Here is a 22,229-nt window from a genome sequence, read left to right as displayed (position 1 = left end):
ATCAGGCACTTTTTTGGCTCTCACAAATACACACAGCTGGGTTAACTTTTGTTTCTGGCTCCTACTTGAACCTCTCTCAATCTCTTTCTCTTGACATCAATAGGTTATTTTTTGGTGAAGACTTAAAGGAAGTAGTTTAAAAGCTGTTTCATGTGCTGCGCTGCAGTGACACCTAGTGTTAGGTATCATTGCCTTCATTCAGGCTGATGGTTCTGCTGCTGATCCTTGAGAACTAAGAAGTCCCTTAAGAGAAACAGTAGGCTATCACTTGTCCTCCATTCTCTTCACATTCATTACTTATCAATGTGAATCACAGGTCTCTTTCTAAACCTCTCTGCACTCAATAGCTGTTATTCCACTGTCACTCACACAAACAAAGTCATCCCTAAGACTATGTAAATTGATCTATGTTCTGGCAGTCAAGGGTAAAGAACAGGTAATTCTACCTACACTGCTTAAGGATGTAAGGATGCATAGCAAGATGGGACATAGATGTTTATGGGGGAATCATTTTGTATGGTAACAACTTTTTGGAAGCTAACAGCAATACAAATAAAGAATAAACAACCCAGTGCTGTCAGATTATAAACTGGAATTGGATTACGCAAAAAATGGTTCTTGTCTGACACCTGAATGTGGCTTAAAACGAACTGTGGCTGGTGTTAACAAGCCCACTATCTATTTATTTTTGTTCGGTCATTTATTGTTTGTTTAATTTGGTTTTAATATGACGTGCTTTACAATAATGAACATCTTTCCTTGCTGCAGTCATATTTGTAATTGTAATTTTCACATTACCGAGCTCATCACCAGCACTTGAAAGCAGCACCAGACACCACCAAAGCACAACACGTCCTTCCCGGGATTTTCAGGCGTTCCGTCGCCATGGAGCTGAATTTGTTTCCTTCCTCCGGTTCATACAAAGTGAAAGGTTGTGCTTTAAAATAAAGTAAGGACCTTGTGAAAACACTTGGAAAAACTCTGACTGTTCTCGCTGTTCAGACGGCATGTGGACAACATAGTGTAAGGATTTATAAAGTTTTCCAGCATGGTAAGGAGCTCGTACCAAACAAGAGGACCCACGGTTGCTAGCAAACATTGTCAATTGTGTGCAAGTGACTGCAGGTTTATCAGTGCGCTGTGCTTGGACAGTTACTCAGCACGTTTTATTCAAAGCGCGTTTTAGACTCATTCAGGTTTGTTTTATTTAAAAGTGTAACACTGTAATGGGTCAATACGGGTCAAATGTCAGAAGCATTTGAAAAATGTCGGTTTATGACTTGAGTAGACACAAAAGTCTTACCTTTAAGAGTTAACGTAACGTTAAGACGTAACCTAGCTTACTTATAAAAATGCTGTAGGCTACTCCGTTTCTCAGAGAGGAAAATGTCATTGAATGTGAGTTAAAGTGAGTCAGACTGGATTATTACTGAAAAAAGTGAAACTATTAAATACAGTGCTCAAATTAAGTAATGTTAAAGTAGGATATTTTGCATTGCTCACTGTGATGACTCCATAGACTGTTCATAAGTGACATAACCAACATGTGTGCTCTGTGATGATATGACATTATAAAGTGATTTTAATCAAACAATACTTAAGTTCAAACTCATGTTAACATTTTACTTGTTAAAAAGCTGCACAGTTGCTTCCACCCTTGGTCATTAGGATATACTGTAAGTATACCCACATACTGGTCAGGAAGTTAAAGCTCCCTTTTTTATCGTCCACCAGCCTCTTTCTGCTCCCACAATGAGTGGCAGAGCAGCAGAGGGCCGCCTGCAGGTCCTTCAGATCTACCGCCTGCTGCAGTACGTCCATGAAGGGGATAAGGAGCAGATAGAGAAGATGGTGAATCTTGGGGTGGAAAACCTCATCAATCTCACTGAGCCACAGGATGGCACAGGGGTGCTTCACGTGGCAGTTTCAGCCAACAATCAGGGTGATGGGCCTCTTCCTTGTTCTGTTACTTGTTATATACAAGTGGTGTTTCTCTGGTCTGCTGTGGCTAACAGTTGCATGGCAATCTGCTACTTATCAAACTCCATTACATTTGGCAGTGGTCAACACCGAAGCAGTGGCCTCATACAGTCACTCTGCTCCCATAATATGAACGCTGTGAATATCTGAATAGGGCAATTTAATCAAGGTGTTACGTAAGTTTTTTTTAATAATGTGCAGAAAGATGTGTAGTAGCTTACAGAGCATGTGAATATGATAGCAAAGAAAGTAATTCCCCTACATTTTTAGAATATCTCAGTAAAGGTCTATTACTGTTTCCTTGTACTGCACACCAGAAAGTAATGTTTCAAAGTCTCTTCCTTCTCCTTACTGTTTCTGTCTTCTCTCTGACTCCTCACAGACCTGGTCAGCTTCCTTCTGTCTCATGGAGCACACCCCAACGTCCAGGACAAGAAGGGCCGCACCCCACTCATGTTAGCTGCTGAGATGGGCAATGATGCCATAGTGGTACTGTTGGCACTAAGCCATGCTGACCTGAGGCTCCAAGACGCTGAGGGCAAGGGTGAGCAGCACCAAGCATTGCCATTTGTTATATAGCAATGTGTCGATGGTGAGTTCTGAAGAGGAGCAGATACTTATGGAGAAGTAGATTTTTAAAAATAGATTTTGTACTTTATTTAATCTGGTAGTCTCATTGATATTGAGATCTTGAGATACTGGTATACAAAAAAAGATCAGATCAGCAAAGTCTCAGCTAGTCTCATATTTTAACAACTGGGATAAACAATAAATTTGCTTTGCTTTTTGAGAGTAGTCTCTTCACAATGAGACTATGTACTAGCTGACAAATACAGAACAGCAGTTTAGATTTCATGAAGATATCAGAAACGAATGCCTTGGAAACACCCAGGACAGTACAGCAGAAGTAATAGAGAAGAGTTTGGGCTAGATGAATATCCAGTCCAAATATACTGCAGGTATTTGGTGGAACAATGCACTGACTTACAAACAGGGAATAAGTTTGCACAGAGAGCCTAAATGAATGCAATTAATCTTTAGTAAACATCTTGGTTCTCAGTTGGCATAAAGTGAGCAAACTCTGCTGAAGAAGATGATGAAATGTGGTTTGAAGGAAACATTTGCTTGTTACAGTTTTCTTCAATTAGTTTTTATTTACAAGAAAACTTATAGACTATAAATACATTTATAGACTATAGCTATAGCTCTCAAATAGATTAACAAGTCCGATTGACAAGATTAGTCAACTGACCTGTTGACCTGTCTCAGTTATATTTTTGATTATATATATAAACTTATATGATGCACAGGACTGTGCTTATAATGTACATGTGGCTTCAGTCATGAGAGGTATTAGAACAGCTTCCACTAATGTATTCTCATTTGAGCTTTAAGTGTCAATTTCTCAAATAGAGGTGTTTTCCATCTCAAGTTAGACCAGCAGCTTCGTTCTGAATGCCTGGCCTTGTCTTACAACTCATGAAAATGCATGGTGCCTCTGTTTAGATATTGATGAGGAGGCGGTATCCCAGACAACTCCAATCAGAGAGCCTAAAGTTCTTCTTCAGGACCTTTTTAAACCAATTGTGATAATTACCCCAATTACAGTGTGTCCGGGGAACCAATTACTGCAAATAGCACTCTTTTGAGAGTGAGTGAATGAGAGAGGGAAAGAGGAGATGAGAGTGACAGAAGGAGAGAGAGCGCTTGAGTTAGGGCTAGAAAAGTATTTGCGTGTGTGCTTGTGTGCATGAATATATGCTTTTATATAATCTACTGTATGCTGTATGCTGTATGTGTATGCATGCGTACACAATTGTGTCTGCGCATGTATGTCTGGGTGCTTGGGTACATCTAATTACAGATCAACCCCTAATGGTGATCCTCTCCTGTGAAACATGCTGAGTAACCTGATATCCTCATGCTCTCTCAAAGGACTGGTTCAGCCCAGTCTCAACACTCACAGCCAAGTCAGTAGTCAGTAGTCACACACTCGCTTGTGTTATCCATGGTATTCATCTGAACAGTGGCCTTATGACACCAGTTTGATTTATATATCAGGATTACTCTGAAAAAAAGTGCTTATCCCTCCCACAGTGCCATTTAGCAACAATCTGCATAGTCAACAGGTCAGAACATGGTTATTCTGGGTGGCTTTGTGTGTATGTAAATATGGGTGTATGTACTGTGTGAGTGTGACCTAGGTATCCTGGAAACAGAGAGCATTCCTCACAGCAAAATGTAGCTGGATAGATAAAGGTTTTTAAAAAGTATCCACATGTCCATATCACTATCCCTAACCTATACCGTTTATCCTTAAAGGTTGCAGGGGCTGGATCCTATCCCAACTGACATTGGGCAAGAGGTGGGGTACACCCTGGACAGATCTCCAGATTATCAAGGGCTGACATATAGAGACAAACAGCCATTCACACACACGTTTACACCCACAGGCAATTTAGACTCAACCTGCATGTCTATGGACTGTAGGAGGAAGCTGTAATACCCAGAGAGAAGTCTCACAGGCACAGGGAGAACATGCCCTGTGCCTGTTCCCAGGGTTTGCTGGGGTACCATCTTGCTGTTAGGGAACACTTTTAACCACTGCACCACCGTGCCACCTATCATTTACATCATCATTTTCAAAATTATTTTTGTGGCATTTCTGCTTTTATTAAACAGTAGACAGTTGTGCCAAAAAGGAGAAAAGGGAGGAAACAGAGGAGTATGACCAACAGCAAAGGTCCATGGCCAGAATTTGAACTGGGCCATTCCATTCACAGTATATGGTTTATGTCTTAACCATTCAGCTACCAGGACACCCCTGCCCAGAGCTGTATTTGATAATCTTTATGCTGAGATTTTTTCTGAAGTCCCTACTTAAAAGGTATATTTCAGTCAGACATCTCTCTTATCATCAGAGTATTATCAGAGCCATTGTGTCTCTCCTGTTTCATTCACTTTTTATAAACCTTTATACCCCTTTCCTCCTCTCATTTTAGGTCTGCTGTTCTACTGTATCTACCCCACCAAGCGCCACGCCCGCTGCCTGCAGGTGGCGTTGAAGTGCCGGGCAGACGCCAACAACGTGTCAGCACAGGGGACTCATGTCTTCCAGCTGATGTGTGAAAAAGCTCAGGAGTGCACCCCTCTGTGTCTCATCATGCTGGATGGTGGGGCAGACCCCAATGCAACAAACCAGGTTAAATATTAAATGGCAGGGATGGTACTGAGGAATTATTGGACCTGTAACTAACACCTAAGAGTGACTACTGATTCTCCTCTCCTCTCCTCTCCTCTCCTCTCCTCTCCTCTCCTCTCCTCTCCTCAGAAAACTGGTGTCACAGCGTTGATGGAGGCAGCCAAGGTGGGCTCCTTGGAGCTTGTGAGAGCCATTCTCAAGAAAGGGGGAAACCCCAACACCCTGGATGGGAAACGCTTCACAGCAGTGCACTATGCAGCTATGGGAGGCTTTTTTGAGGTGCATTAGCTGCTTAGACACTCAGCTTCACTTTTTAAGTACAAAGAATAGGCCTAATAAGAAATGTTTGAATATGACAACATTGTCATAAAACAATATTGCTGTATATTCCACATCACTTCGAAGTATAATACACAATATTTCTGAATCATTCTCATTATGTGTTTCTTCTGATCTGTGATCTGATCCGTTTCTCTCTGGTGTTTTGTGCCTTCCAGGTGATTCAGGTGCTGTCTGCATACTCAGCAGACATGGGCGTGATTAACCTTGAGGACTGCACAGCCCTACACTATGCTGCTGCCACAGGAAATGCTAACTGCTGCAAGTTCCTGGCTCAGAGAGGTGCTATGAGAGAGCTGAACAATAATAGGCATCCAGATGTTAATGCAGTGAATTTCAGCTTTTTGGGTTTTCAAAGACAAGCCAAAGATTAGCTCTGTGATCACTTCTCCTAATACCATAAGGATTGCTGTCACAGGATTGACACAGGCCCTCTATTGGTCTCTCTATATATAGTTTATGTTGTAAGCTTATATCTCTTTTGTAATACATGTAGAGCCAGGAAATTCAGTTAAATGGCATGCTATGCTGCTGCAATTAATTCAAGTCAGGTAATTTGACCTTATGTTTATATTTTTCATAAAACTGTGGCTGTGCTCTGTGTTCAGGCTGTAACCCCAAACTAAAGAACCAGGAAGGTTTGCTGCCACGTCAGATTGCTAAAGATGCTGGTCACAAAGCAGCAGCCAAGGAGCTGAGGAAAGCTGAGAGGCAACAGGGGAAAGGCAACAAATCTAGCGGTCCTGGCCCCATGTCAGACCGCTGGGCCCTGACCCTCCACGACTGGTCTTATGAGTATGAGACTGAATTACGGCAAGCCTTTGGAGACAAATCAGACACAGTTACCTCAGAGATGTTTATTTCAGTGTTAGAGGATCTAAAAGCTCCGGTTGAATTGGACCAGATCCATACAGTCATTTCAGCACATGACAAGGGAAAAGAGGGGTGTGTCAACATAAATGACTTCATCAAAGGTGTCAAGTACATCAAGAAACCATTCCTCCTCTCCTCTTATACACCTAAAAAGAAAAAGGGAGAGAAGGGAGGAAAAGGAGGTAAGAAGAAGGGTAAATTTGTTCTCCCGATGCCCATTTGCACCCTCCCAGCGGAGCTCATGCCCCGGCGACCGGACGGAGGACCACCTCACTTCATGATCGAGACATACTACAACTGCTCAGACATCCGTCGATTTGACCGTGATCACCCGCCAGAACATCCCTTAATGAATGATTCGGGATGGTACATGGACAAGCCAGAGAAGGTCTACGTCAATATCAACTACTGTGTGAAAAGTGGAGATCTGGAGTCACTGGACCTTGCTTTCAGTCAGGGGGTTCCTGTGGATGTTCAAGATCAGTTTTATAAAACTCCGCTAATGGTGGCCTGTTCCAGTGGCAACTACGAGGTTGCTCAGTACCTTCTCAGCAAGGGGTGAGAAAACTCATGGTTTCTTCACTTTTTGCAATAACGCATGCTTTTTAGTTTCATTTTTGAGGATTATCATTATTATGTGAGACTGGTGAGCAACAATATGAGTGTAAAGTTATAAATCTTGATTGTTGACACCCATAGGTCCAGAACACTGGTGGCAGCAAACACTTGTTGAGCTTTACTTTGTCAGGAATGGTGTGTCTCTTTACATGCAGAAAATGACAATGACTTGTTTTGTATACATGTTTGATGAACAGTCACTGTCAGTGCTAACATTGTGACAAATGTGTTATATTTCCTGACTATTTCACATTCCCGCTGTGGAATGGCATACCCCACAACTAACACTGAAAACTGCTACATAGAGAAGTTATATCTAATTGTGAATACACTGAATGGCTATTGCAGAAAAAATCTTAAGTGTTATAACATTAAATACACTGTAAAACATTTAGTGCAATTTGGAAATAGAGCCATTTGTACATAACATCTCATCATAAATAATAATGTATATCCACAAAAACACAAACTGTAAAATTTTGGTAAAATGTTCAGCCGCTATCTGAAAATTAGCAGTAATCCAAAAGTGTTGTTGGGTTATTGCCAGTGCTAAGTAGTGTTTTAGTGTCTATTTGTTTCATCACTCTATATAATTAGTTTTCAGAAAATGAGAAAGTTTTTCAGGATAGGAAATCCACCATTAATCAACAGTGAACATTTCAGCACCTTCTTTTTATGTGAAAAGTTTGGCTTTTACTGCATGATACAAGCACGGGCCATTTTGAAAACTGTCCTTACTGGTGTGTTCAGGGACATCTGGATATCTAATGTTTGAGATATATGTATGAGGTCAGTGGTATTAAAACATTCAAACCTAAAGACAAATCTTTAAATGACACCATGATGTGAATTGTTCCCGACAGGGCAGATGTAAATGTGTGTGACCAGTTCTTCTGGACGCCCCTCCACCATGCAGCTCACGCCGGTCAAGTGGAACTTGTTGAACTTATGGTGGAGGCGGGGGCTGTCATAGATGCTCGAGCGCTCAGTGGAGGCACGCCCCTCATGAGGGCCATCGAGAGCTCTCGACCCTCCTGTGTGGACTTCCTCATCAAGGCGGGCGCCAGTGTAAATGCAGAGAACAAGAAAGGTTTGACTCTACATCTAAAATATATCAAAGTTCATCTGAAAAATACTGCTGCTGAAATTAGCTTTGTTTGAAGTATGAAGTGTCAGCTTTCAGATATTTTGTATATTGTATACGTAATTTCCCCGAGGGAGTTATCCCAAAGGGATCAATAAAGTCTGTCTAAGTTTATTTGTTTACTGAACTGTCCTAAACCAAATTTACTGACAAATATACTGCGGTTATTGTAGCAAGCTCCTTCTTTTTTATAGACAACACTGTAACTTCTGCCATTTCTTTCTCTTCAGAGCAAAACTGCCTTGATATCGCTAGAGCTTTTGCAGACTCCAGGATCATTGACCTGGTCAAAGACAAGATGGATTCTCTGCCTAAATCAAAGGAGACAAAAGGAAAGGGGGGCAAAGGTCAAAAACCAAAACCTGCTAAAGACAAGGTATCCAAGTAACTCCATTAAAATATCTTTACCAGCCAACTACAAACATATTAAAATCGCGAGGCTTCAAACTTTTTCTCTTTCTTTGTCTAATGCATGTGTGAAAACTGAAAATTGTATATGTTTCTTTATTCACTGTCCACAAAACCCAATTAGGCACATTCAGAGAAAGATCATGGCAGTCACTGTGGGAATATACGTAGCTTTCCTTTACTCCAAAGCCATAAACATGGAAAGGTAACTTCCTGCAGATACAAATAAATTTTGACCACTGGCCCTGCATTGCAAAGACTTACAACAGAATATGACTCTGAATATGATGTTAAACTAAAAAGTAACCAACATTTGACTGAAGGTAATCTCTCAGCCTTGTTTTCATCTGTGTACTGTGGCCTCTGTTTTCAGCGTGAGAAACCCAAGACTGTAAAGAGATCTAGTGACTGCAAGGCACCAACTTGTAAGCAAATTAGACCAGATGTGTTATGTTACCAACCAGATCACACTGGCACTTGGATTTGCATCTCCTATATCCAGGCCACAGTCAGACACAAATGTATTGATTTTGTCATTAAGGCTCAGAGAGCAGCAGGTGATGCTGTGGCACAAATACATCAGGAATATTCATAGTTCAGCATAGTTGTCAGGCGGCAGTTCTAAGGGGCAAGAAAGAGTCTATCAAGCAGAATAAATTGCACACAGGTATAATGTGGAGCTGTTACCCTCTAAGCATTAATGATCGTAACAGAAAGTGCCCCTGTGCTTTCCTGTTTTCTTCTAACTGTCAGACTGGTGGCAATAAATGACAAAAATTCTCAACAGAACTGCAGGAATTCGCTAACTAATATAAGAAAGTGATCAGCCTATTAAACTTCCATCTACTGTGACTCATGAGTAAGTCAGTTGTGTAAATAATACATGCACCCTCAAGTCAAAGTACATGCTTTTCATTTCAGTGTTACACTCACTCATGGCTTTGAACCTATGATCCTGAGATAAGAAGCTATACTCTCTATTAATCATACTAAAGGCCAGAGGCAGGTATTAAATTTTCTATATTGGTAAAAAAACAAATTTGACTAAGAAATCAGAAAGTCAGTTCAGTGTTTTGCCATAGAAGTAGAACTTACAGTGTGAGGACCTTATCATTGTAAACATAAATAATAGAAGCTGCTCAGAGTTGCTGAGTGGCCTTGATGTAAGTCTTTGGCTTCCAGATGTGAGTATGGTGTTTGAAACTAAATGGTTTTAAAGCAGGGCCTGGCTGAAACAAGGACACAGTGGCATTGATGCAAAACACTTGAAACCAGGCCTAGATAATATCAGAGGACCTTCAGTTCTGGTCCAGCCTGATACCACATACAGCAAGAGTCACAGCAGCAGCAGGTTAAAAATGCAGATACAGACATCTGTCTGTACGACATTTACAGGCAAGGAGGGTGATATAGCTATCACCATTTTGCTATTTTGCCATTTGTATGTGTGTGTTTGTGTGTGTGTTAAGTTCTTTAACAATCTAAACATGCAAATGAGTTTGGTCACTACTCTTCTCATAGTTACTTATTTTAGCCCAAAGCAATCTGTGCAGCAGCTTATTATGACCCATAGTTCCGTTTTCTTGATGGGTAGATTACATATTATAAAGAGCAACAAGGTCCAAGACAGGAGGAGGTTAGGGTGGTTGAATGGGTCAACAAAGCTCAGGACTTCAGCAAGGAAGACAGCTATTTGGTTGGACAAAGCATCCGTACGAGACTGTTCCTTAATATTAACTGTGTCTTTAAAATTGTTATCAAGCCCCGGTACACCTGCCACTGGTACATTCCTATGGTTGGTATCTGAGGGTAGGAACAAGCTCCCTCATTTAGGATGGAGGACTTGTTGGTTTCTACAGACTACTGACACTTATGCCCACTTGTCTGTTTTTCATGTTTGTCTAGTGTTTTTTTTTCTATCTTTATCTCTGACCACCAAGTTTTTTCATTTAAAAGTTCATTAAGTTTCATTTAATTTTAACAATTAGCAATTTTAATTTTCAAAGAGACTCAGTTTACACTTAAATTTTGTGACCTAAATTTGTGCATTCTTGATGTGTCTGACTGTCTCGTTGCAGCCTCCAGCCTTGTTGAGTAACACCTCTCTCTCTCTGACTGACCTGAATCCGACTCTGACCTTTGCTGTTGTAGCAACTGCACAAAGTACTTGAATGAAATAATGGAAATCTGAAAAACGTGGTGTCCCCTACAGGGCAGTGTTGCAGAAGGCACAGTGCAGGCAGAGACATCGACTGCAACAGCAGGAAAGACTTCTCAGAAGGATTCAAAGAGCATCATCCTGCAGAACACCAGGATCACTGAAGGGAAAACCAACACTATGGATATCACCTTTGTGCCAAAAACGGTAGGCCTCATCACTATTTACTGTAGGTTGCCTCAGTATACTGTAGCATCTGCCTGTATAGCACATTATTACTTCTAACTATAGTTGTTGATGCTTTGCTGCTGCAGAGGGTCACAGTATGCTAAAGGTCTGGTTTAAGGAAATGTTTAAGGCCTTATTATTTACATTCATTACACGCCAAAGTATTTTTAGTTCTGTGTCTTATTAAAGTAAAAGTAAGCTTCCAATCCACAAGTACTTGAAGAGGATGCTTTGACAGAGTACACTCTTGTACATTTTACATTCACTTTGAAAAGTAGTGGGCATTCAGTATTTCTAGCACACTTCTCCTGTTTTGTCACCGGTGCGCATCAGTTCAGTGCTGTAACCAACTTATGGAGTAATACACAGTTTTCTTTTTTGCAGTCTCTGTCTATATGTTTTTGTGACTTGTGTGTCTGTCTCAGGTTTGGGGGAAGCCGCCCACCACCAGCCAGTTGATGTCAAAGATAGAGAGACGGAAGGAGCTCTTATCCCTTGAAGTGGACTTTGACGACTTCATGATGCCTTTCAGCCACAACATCCAGACGACAACGCTGGAGCTAGCAAAAACCACAGACTAAGCCTGGAAGTAGGTTAAGAAGACAGAGACACTCAGACATTTTGGAATTACACTCTGTTACCTGAGCTGGTTGACCACCTGCAACTGTTATGTATTGATCTATTTCCATTACAGCTGCTTAAATCAACACAGCTGGATATCATGTTACTAAACCTCTCATTTTTTAATCCTGTCATTTACATATACTACATGTATAGCTTCAACACACCGGAATACCTGAATCTAAGGTAGAATCTGCATTTATATTTTGATCTTTTCAATTAAATGACACAGTCATCCAAATAATCCAAATGAGAATAATCAATTAAAAGTAAAGATATGTCTTAGGTACACATTCAGTACTGTATATCCACAGTGCTCAGGGACTGTTTGTGTCTCTTGGCTACTGTTAAATACAGTAAAAACCCAAAACATATATTTATTTGTCAGTACACTGGAACATACTGTATACTGCATATAAAGATTTTGTACTGTGCTTTCTCTGCTTACAGCCTGGTTCAAATCCAGAACCAGTCCTCTGTCTAAAATTACATGGTCTTGAAAGTTAAATACCCTGATAGGGCGACTGGAGTAAGACATTAATCACATTACACTTCCTCAGCGTAACTTAGTCAAATGAGCCAGGCAGTTAATAGGCCCAGTTAGATGGATATCGTGTAAAGTATCCTACAGAATAAGAGTTTTAGTGTTACAGGCTGTTACTGAATTAAAACTGGGAGTAGAGTAGAGGGGTAAAACTGTGCTGTAAGTACACACTGCAGTCAGGAAGTTGGTTAAAATCCTCCCCTGACTCTGCAGTGTGTGGAGCTGCAGTGAGAGACATGACTCTGGTAGAAGTGGCAGATAATGGCTTTCTTTCTTTCTGTCTTTCTGTCTTTCTTTCTTTCTTTCTTTCTTTCTTTCTTTCTTTCTTTCTTTCTTTCTTTCCTTCTTGGAACATTTTTATAGTATGTGAAACATGCTTTTGACCTGTTATACTGTATATGCAGCTTATGGCTCCATGAGACACTGTGCCTCCTTAATGCTGTGGTTTTTGATTTTCACTGCTGGTTGTCCTCCATGTTGCTGGAATTGAGTGATATTCAATATCTGCTCTACAGTCAGATGCAGTTCCATGTTGAAACCAGTGTGTGGCGCTGTTTGGCAAATTTAGCAGTGCAGGGGTTTGGTTGTTTATTAAGCTGGGAGGACAGAAAACTTCGGAGGGAGCTCTTGTGTTTCTAGCACAGAAAGACATCAAAATGGCAGCCATGTGTATTTACTGTTTTCATATTAACCACTTCACTTGAATTGGTGTTTCACATATTAATGAAATGAGAATGTCATCAGAAGATGGTTAAGAATTTACTTTCAGCCTCCCTGTTTTATCTTTGTCTTGATGAATTGACTTCATTAATGGCCTCAGGGTGGCTGACTCTGAAGCTGCCAGTGTTATGGCAGTGGGCCATATTCTAGTTGTTGATGTGCATATCAGGAGACATCTGAGAAAATGCTCATCCTTTTCTGTGTTAAATGTCGCATTGATGCACACTCCCATCATCACCACCACCATCACCAGATAAAATTAGATTGCAGTGTCCTCAAGGTCCATGGGGACTCAGTTATATAATCAAATATACGGGCAGAGGGGGGCAGGGGGGATAGGGTCTTTGAGATTCGTAATACAGGGCCTGGATTGTTTAAATATACATGCTCACAATGCTATTGATGACAAGGATGTGAGAAAGAGGCAATGGATGAGAGCAATGACAGTGAGGGAGAGGAGAAGGGAGGAATGAAAGCAGAGAGAGGTGGCTGAAAGAGGCACACACTTCTGTTATGATACAAAAAAGACAATCAAAGACAGTGAGTGAAAAACATCCCTGAAAGCCCAGCAGAGCCATTCATAACAAAGGAGGAGAGGTGAGGGAAGGAGACGACTGACAGCAAGGGAAGGCGAAAGGACATGAGGATAGAAGAGGGAGAAGAGGTGGAGGTTGGGGAGGGAGAGGACGGGGTGGGGGGGGGGGGGGGGGGCACGACAGAGGAGTGAGAGGGGAAGCAGAGGAGTGGGCGGGAGGAGGGAAAATGAGGGCTTTTCTAGCACAATCAGTGGCACACAGGTTAGAGGGAGTAAACAAGACTGCTGGCTCTGATTGCTGGCCATGACGCAGTGTGTCTGTCAGGGCGTGGGCTCGGGCTTATATGGTCATGCAGTATGTGTGCGTGCGTGTGTGTGTGTGTGTGTGTGTGTGTGTGTGTGTGTGTGTGTGTGTGGTTGGGTGTACTCCTGTTTTTATGAGCCTGTGTCTATGTATAGAGTATATGTGGCTGTTTTTATGGAGAGGAATCCTCATTTTATTCACAATGTGTCATTTAAGGATCTATTACACAGACACATAATAGTTTTCCTTTGCAAATACTGTATGTTTTTCATGTGTTTAGACATGTGTGTCTTTTTATTATATGTGTGTATATTATGTGTGTATGTGTATGTGGCTTGTGATTTTGTGCATCACAGTTCTTGTTATATTTATCTGCGTGAGTGTGAGTGCATGTATGTTAGTTTATGTGTGGGGGTAATTTTTTTTACAGTGTAAGAGCCTTTTTGCGGGGTCTTTTTCTCCTCTCCTCCTCTTTCCTGTCTTCTCCTCTGCTCTCCTCTACCCCCCCACCCCCCACCCCCGCTCTGCTGAGAATCAGTCTGAGCTCAAATCAGTGTGTGTTGCTGCCAGCAGCACTGCAGTCTCCCAGCTCTGCTCCTGCACCGCTTACTCAGCACTCAGGACTCCAACCCTTCACTTCCCAAAACAACCCACTGGGACACACACACACACACACACACACACACACACACACACACACACACACACATACACAGACTATAGTATTGTTGTTTACCACATTATGGTATGCTATTATTACAATCTATTATAGCATTACTTACATTAAGAATACATGCACACAGTAACAGATGTGCTCACACATGCATATAATCCAATAATTGCATACTTTATGCAAGCAAGCAGACACAGAGAGACACTCTGGACATCACATACACATGCACACACATACACTGAAGTCCAGTATCAGTATTGTCTGTTTTTGCCTGCAGCCCACTGAAGCCAGCATAAACAATATACATGCAAACTGTGGCTGCAAGGATGATTATTCTCATTAATGATTAATCTGCCAATTATTTTCTGCTATCCTGTCTATAAAATGTCACAAAAAGGAAGCAACATCAGATGTCTTATTTTGTTTGGCCAGCCAGCCAAACCCCTCAGATATTTAGTTTCCTCTCATATATGACAAACGAAAAGCCGCAAATCTTCACATTTAAAAATCTGCAAACAAAAAAAAGGAAAAGGAAAAAAAGGATTAATCAATTATCAAAATACTTCCATTTGTAATTAGATTAACTCAATTCATGATATTAAATACAGTACATGTCCATATCTCAAAAAGGTACATGACAAAATATATTCACAAATTCAGGTTTAAAGAAAATCCATTTCCTGTAATTTCATGCTGAGATGGATTCAGTGCTCGTAGCCTCTCTCTTTTCCAAAGAGCCGATAACTGTAAACACAGTAACAGTGGTATGGAAATGCTGTGTCTAGTGAAACAATGGCAACTTTGTACAGATCCTGGTTTGCATCCATTATTGATGAGGGGTCATGTTTCACACCAGCCTAACTGACTGTACGTGACACAACAAGACCTTGTGTACGTGTGTGTACTGTTTAGTATGTGTACAGGCATTTTTTGTGTGTGTTTTTGTATGAATGTTTGGTACCTGTGCAGGTTTACTGAGTGGGCAAATGTATTCCTGTGTGTGTGTGGTGTGTGTGTGTGTGTGTGTGTGTGTGTGTGTGTGTTGCAGTGATTCATCATTCATTAGTGGAGCCTTGGCAGTACCATAGATCTCTTTAGCTTTCCAAGCTATAGATTCCAATTTGCTGCAGGCCTGGGACTTTTATTATGAGGATATTGATTTGAATTTCATAGTGAGACCAATAACGCTGGGTGGTAAACAGGAGGTTTGGGTCTTGGCTCAGATAAACAGAATGATTCCTGGGAAAGAGACCCAAAACAGATACAATAAATATCACACAAGACAGATCACAGCTGCAGCATTTTACTGACAATACTTCCTTTGTAAAAAGGTAATTTTAAAAGACATTAATTGTAAAAGATCAGTAAATACAGTACAGTGTATCTCTATCCTCTTTTATTGTCACTAAATGCTCTATAACAGAATGGGAATCAAACCCACACTTCGTGTTGACCTTTGCAGGATAATGTGACTTTAAAACAGATTCCCAGCATCATGAGAATACGTAAGACACTGAAGCCTTTCATGTTGTAATTTATTATGCTTTTTCTGTAAGAGATACATTGGCCTTTGTGAGCTTTTCTTAACCTGCCTGCCTTTAATTGTGAAAACAGAAGTTTCCTCTGCCCTAAGAAACAGCTAATTAGTGTTGCTGGCAGTGATCATGAAAAGTGGAGGGGTGCCATTATCCTTAAACCACAGTAGTTTCTGCTTCATTTTACTTTCAGCAAAAAGTTAAAACGTAGAGGAAAATAACTTGAATGGAAGCCGGACTAACACGACCCAGGTTTTCTGGAAGAAAGGCGAAAGTGTAACTCCAAGATATCCTTTTAAAAAGTAGACAATGTTTTATTTTTATTTTTGAATACAAGTATAATGAATATCTGACATGGAGTCAAAACAAAACTTATCTCTTCTTCTCTCGTAAGAAGTGTTCCCTGGTTGTATTTACTTTCTGTGGCTTGTTTAAAGCTGCATTAGTCAATATATTCGTATTATATAAAGGAAAAATGAATATGTAATATAAAAGGTGTTGCTTATTGTGACATATTCACTATTCACAAATTATCACTTGACTTTGCAGTCCCACTCAACTCAGCACAACTTTTTTACATATTTCAGCTAATTTATTTATTTATTTGTGGTTTGCTGCCCATAACTTTAAAGGTGCCCTGTGGGCTTTTATGTTACCATTCATACTTACTCACCAAAATGCACTGTATGTTCCTTTGAGGTATTACAGATATGTTGAATGTATTTCCCTCCTTATTTGCAAAGCTGATTACAGCTGTTTGAATTATTTTAAATCCGGCATCATCTATATTCATATTTACCAGCTTCTATTCTTTGCTGTTTCATTGAGGCATATCTTGGCATATTACTACCACCTGTTGATTAGGGGAATAATATATAGTGTCACCCACATGTATGCAATAGACAAAATGGAGACTGGCTCATAGTGTGACATTTCCATTGTGCAAAACCTTTTGTGTTTGGTTACATTTACAGAACATTTGGACCTGAGCAAACAAGCAAACAAAACAAACAAGTCGTCCTTTTCCTCTCTGGCAGTCAAGATGGGTAAAAACCTATCCCCCTCTGCTTGTTTGGGGGCGCTGTAACAGCAGCAGAGCTGCTAACATCCTCACCAGTGTCGCAAGATTGTGTGTGTTTTAAAAATGCTGATGTTTCACCCTGACTTTCAGATGACTGGGGTCAACATCTGTCCATCTGGTTGGTGGTTTGAGCAGGATTTATAACACTCACTGAAACACTTTTATTTCACTTAAGGTAACGAGCTGTCGACCTGTCTCTCCTGCTCTGCTCTGTGTGTGTGTGTAGAGGGGCTAAGACACAAACACGGTAAAACAGAAAGCAGAGGAAAGGAGAGAAACTGTAAATGACATCAAAACACGGTGGAGACTGAAATGAAACAGGTGCACATATATTAGGTAAATAAAATTGAAAAAAATGTTTAACTTTTTAATTTTTTCCCCTTTAGAGGGTGTCTGTTAATTATCTGATAGGAAATGTTTTACAAACACATTTCTTATTAATGGCAGTAAAGGCTTAACCTGAACAGAAACAGAGCAGAGCATGATATCTAGTTATCTAATTCTACAGGCTGCAACTTCTCCCCTGTTGAAGAGTTTCAAAGCTGTTGTTATGTCTTTGCGTTTGGCTCTGTTCTATACTGCAGTATCATCTGCACCCTCCCCAAACTGTCTCCTTCAGTCCTTCAGAAAAAAGGAAAGGAGAGATGGGCTCAGTCTCCCTTCCTCTCTTCTCTCTTCTTTTTTTTCTCTCTCTCTCTCTCTCTCTCACACACACACACACACTCACTCACACACCCATTTATGCACACATACTCCCTGTTGATTAAGGCCTCCTCAGTGGCCAATCGCTCAGCAGTGGTTGGTTTCCTGAACAAGAGGGACATTTTAATCAAACTTCAACCAGGAAACACAGTCATAAATATGAATGTTATATAAGGAATTGTCAGCCGGGCTTTCTGATAAGCCTATAAATAATACAGATGAACGTTATGTAAAAGGGAAGGGTGACAAGAAGAGAGAGCAACTTTTAGAAATCCTCCTGCCACTCATGCATTAGCACATGACTGGTTGTGACTTACACCTTTCAGTATGTATTTAAATCTCTCTAGACAGTTCTACTTTTACATTGCCATTCATTTTATTCTAATAGCAAATAAAAGCATCTAATTATGAATTTATTATTTAGAGAAAATCACTAAATCCTTTTCCCTCTCTGATGCATTTGTCTTGTTAAAAAACACAAGGCTTAATGAGGAGTCTGAAGAGTTTTTGTCACTTGTGATTATGTTTCTCATTAGCATTATTTCCCTTAAAGCTCTTCACGTCACACTTATCATTCTCACTGTTTTCTCTCCATGCATGGTAATGAAGCCACATGCAGTTTGTTGCAGCCAGAAAAGTGAAATGTGCCAGGAGAAAACAATTAACAGAACACCAAACACCCTGAATATTCATATGTCCCTGATCTTATCATGTTCACGCCTGTAAAGATAGAAACACGCTGCAGGCTAGAGGGTGAGCTGCAGTGGGTGAGGGTTTGTTCCCTGTCAGCCAGTGAGGGATAAAGGGGAGTTTAAGTGAGCAACGGGGGAGGAGGAGAGCGAGGTGACTAAAAATGAGGATCTGCATGGGAGGTTATTGTAGGTCAAGAGAGAGAGATGCTTTGTTTTTCCAGACACAATAGAAGGCGAGATGAGGTTTAGTTGGGTTCACAGGCGCGGTTGGATGCATGGAAGTGTGCAACAGATAGAAAGAATGAGTGGGGAAGAGGTGTGTTGGGAAGTATCAAGCAGAGAGAGGGGTGTCAGGCAGGGGGAGCTGATTGTTGAAATGTAGGAGGAGGTGGCAGTGGTTGGGGTGGTGGTGTGAGGTGGAGGAGGAGTGGACGCAGCATTAAAAAAAAGAAAAAGAAAAAAGGAGGGTGTTTTCCCAAAGCTGGCCAGCCACTGCAGAGCCTGTAGCCTTTTTTCTTTCTTTTTTTTTTGTTAGAGTTTTGTTATGCTGCTGCTGCTGCACCACTGAATCGATGAGGAGAGGAGAGAGGAGAAAGGGGAGGAGGAGGGTCAGCCTGATCGGGCTCGTTTCACTGCAATGGTGGCTTTTTGTCTACCCCCACGTGCTTCACATTGATAGACCCCATCTCTCTCCCTCTCTCTCTCTCTCTTTTCTGCTGTCCTTCTCACCGGAGTCTCATCTATCTGTCTTTGCTTGACTGTCTGTCTCTTTCTGTCCTTATCCTCATTTTCCTCCAGGCGGGACTCTGCTTTCTGATACCTGGCGCCCTGCTGTCCAAAACTAATCTGGCAACCTCTAGTGAAGTTGTCTCAGAGTCTTGCTGTGTGCAAGCACCACAGAGATAGCCAAGACCTACACTTTTCCTTATTAGCTGCATCAGCGTCTGCCAAATAGTAACTTAGCTCAATTGCACAAAACTTCTTCTAGAGTTTGTTTGCAGTTGGTGTGTGTGTAAGGGGTGGCAGTCCTTCAGTAGGAATGCCCCAGTCCAGTCTGCTGGATTGGAGTTGGCACACATACTAACCCAAGCGTACTGTGTATCAACGAGATGTGACGTGACATTAAATAGAACTTCCTGTTCTGCTGCCATCCTCTCAGGAAAAACCATGGCATCAGCTGTTTCAGCGAGTACCCCAAAACATGTTTATGCTCAAGTTATAGCGCCCCCTACTGACTGTAGTAATTATGACGGGAGCAAAGGAGGAAGTCTGTGACAAAGTACACTCAGGGAGAATGGATGGATGGATCTATCTCCTGATAGAGACGTCAGATCAGAAAAATCTTATGTGTAATTCTTGAGCACAGACAAAAAACTGATACTACAGCACATCCTGCATGTGCATCACATTAAATGCGTTTTGATGTGAAACAGTGGTAGCTGTGCTGTGAAACCAGAGGAAAGGATTGTTTCAAAAAATATATGATGAAATACATTTGTACATGATAGCATAACTGACAAGATTGAAGGATGTTTTTGCTGACTAAGTGGCTGCTGCTGTAGTTCATTATTACTCTACAGATGCAAGAGTGTATTAATCTTCCATCAGTTAGCAAGAGAGTGAATAAGTGTATTTTGCAAATTGCAAACTAATGCTTTAAGTACTGATTCACAGTTGCTCAGACAGAGGTTTCCATTTGTAGATTTGGGAAAAAGGAGAGCTGTATTATCTCAGTCATGGTTTGCAGCAGGTCACACCCACTGACCATGTGGATCACTATCCACAGCCCCACTGATGATGAAAAATCACTATGCTTTTAGTATGAGCCACTGTTTCTCATTGCTGATTCATTAGGAGCGACACATGTGTTTCATCAACTGCCCACTGATCAAAGCTCATTCTGCTGAAGAACATCACAGAGTAATGTGTTTTCACTGATGAGCCATGTGTTTTCAATACATTTCATGTTTTGTCTGTGTTAATGTGGTGTGTATAACGTGGTTTCAGTTGTGTGTGCGTATTCACCTCAAATTAAGCTTAGTGTATAGCTTATGCAAATGCTCTTATTAATCTATTTGGTTAACAGAAAGCTTAATTGCTGCAGCTTGTGTCCAGTACTTTATCTGTGTGGTGTGTGTGTGTGTGTTTCTGTTTCAGAGTGCGTGGTTTGGACTACAGAGAGAGGGAGAGAGACATAGACAGTAAATTAGGACAAGGGAGAGAGAGAGACAGAGGGAGAGAGAGAGCAAGAGAGAGCAAGAGCGAGAGGGAAACTGATAGAAGCGAGCAGGAAACCAGACCAAACATGGGCACAGGTGACGCACAGAGGATACCCAGTTTCCATAGCAACTGGCAGGTGCAAGACACTGGGAGCTAATCTAGCTTTCGATCTGCTGAGGTGAAACATTTGCATGCGCATCGCAGTGTGAGTAGCCCAATTCACACACACACACACACACACACACACACACACACACATGAAATGTACACAAGCACAAAAACAGAGCTTTGTGATTCTTAGAGGAAAACACACAACACACACACAACACACACATTGAGACACATGCTGATATATATTGTGAAAAGACAAACCAAGATTAGAGCAGAGCATGTAGCATGACAAACACACATGTGAAGGTGTGTGTACCAGTAATTGAGAAGATGTGACTGCACAACCAGAACCCTGACCTCGATGACCCTACACACCTACTGGGAAATGCCTGACGCACTGAAGCTACAGAACGAAGGGAAGAGAATGAAAAAGGGTTGACAAGAAAGGGAGAGGAGGAGAAGGATAAGGCAGGAGACTGAGATTAAAGGGGAGGGGGAGCTGGGGGAAAGGAGTGTTGATCCGTACCCTGGGGGTGTGATACATGATGAAAAGGAGGGAGGAGAGCAAGGAGGGGGTTATTGATGTTGAGGAGAGAGTGAAAGAAAAAAGGGAGGAACCAGAGCGGAGGAGGTGAGAGGGGAGGAGTTAGAAAAAGTTAGGGGAAGAGGAGGCGGCCATTCACTGGGTCCAGAAATGTTGTCAGGTCTTTTGGACATATTGTGACAAACAAGAAGCTTTTTGGACTTCTGAGTATTGGCTACATTTAGCTTACCAGCCCCCACTGTTATGTGCGGAATTTATATGATTACAGCATCATTCAAATGACTCAGATGACATAATGTTTTGAGTGTAGAATAAGACTTAAGTCTTGGGTTACTAACATCAGCATTCTCACATGCACAAAACACATTAATGTTTAGCAGGTTAAGTTTACTATGTTTCCTATCTTAGTTATAGTAATAAGTGCTACACATAAAGCACAGCTAAGTCTGATAGGAATGTCATTAGTTTAACAAGTATATAGTCATAAACCAAATTACTGGACAAAAGTGAAAGTTTGGCCTTATGATGGTGCTATAGATGAAAAGTGAAGGGATCACCAAAGTGATATCAGTTCATCCTGAGGGGGACATGAATTGCTGAACAAAATTTCATGGCAATCTGTCCAATAGTTTGAGACCTCACTAAGAACCACAAATGTCAGCCTTGCCTTGGTGCTAAATGAAAAGTTAGTCATTAGGATTCATCCTTCAGGGACCATAGTTGCTGATACAAATGGAACAATCTTGATGAAAATGGATGCATTTTTGCATTAGGCTTACAGCCCATTCATTCTCAGGGTCCCTAAATCATCAGATGAACATGGGGTGGGGGGGTTAGTCTGCCAGAGTGCCTTTTTTTGACAGAACCATAGGGAGTGCTGAAGACAAGAATCAGACACATTGTGGCTCTAACAAACTTGTTTACATAATTAGTTCTTTGCTCTAGATAGAGTGAAATAATTTTTAAAACTTTAAAACTGAAAAATTTCCTCCATGTT

At 41.1% G+C, this 22,229-nt stretch overlaps 1 protein-coding gene across 3 annotated transcripts; it reads left to right on the top strand.

Moving 5' to 3' along the window:
• The first annotated feature begins 47 nt into the window (after positions 1-47).
• ankef1a (ankyrin repeat and EF-hand domain containing 1a) lies at positions 48-20,817 on the top strand. 3 transcript variants are annotated; one of them, XM_018694727.2, is made up of 12 exons: positions 48-1,051; positions 1,735-1,942; positions 2,363-2,524; positions 4,983-5,182; positions 5,312-5,461; positions 5,680-5,803; positions 6,130-6,952; positions 7,876-8,102; positions 8,387-8,532; positions 10,777-10,929; positions 11,376-11,539; positions 20,515-20,817. In XM_018694727.2, the coding sequence occupies exons 1-11, from the start codon at positions 1,049-1,051 to the stop codon at positions 11,529-11,531; spliced, it is 2,352 nt and encodes a 783-aa protein (XP_018550243.1). In that variant the 5' UTR covers positions 48-1,048; the 3' UTR covers positions 11,532-11,539; positions 20,515-20,817. The 3 variants fall into 3 exon arrangements, with proteins under 3 accessions (XP_018550243.1, XP_018550244.1, XP_018550241.1); XM_018694728.2 differs by lacking the exon at positions 20,515-20,817 and having other exon boundaries at positions 48-949; positions 11,376-11,906; XM_018694725.2 differs by lacking the exon at positions 20,515-20,817 and having other exon boundaries at positions 11,376-11,906.
• Positions 20,818-22,229: the final 1,412 nt, after the last annotated feature.

Source organism: Lates calcarifer, linkage group LG7_1 (genome assembly GCF_001640805.2).
Source record: "Lates calcarifer isolate ASB-BC8 linkage group LG7_1, TLL_Latcal_v3, whole genome shotgun sequence".
Lineage (NCBI taxonomy): Eukaryota > Metazoa > Chordata > Actinopteri > Centropomidae > Lates > Lates calcarifer.
Note: the sequence above shows the minus strand (reverse complement) of the source record. Positions and strands in the feature narration are given on the sequence as shown.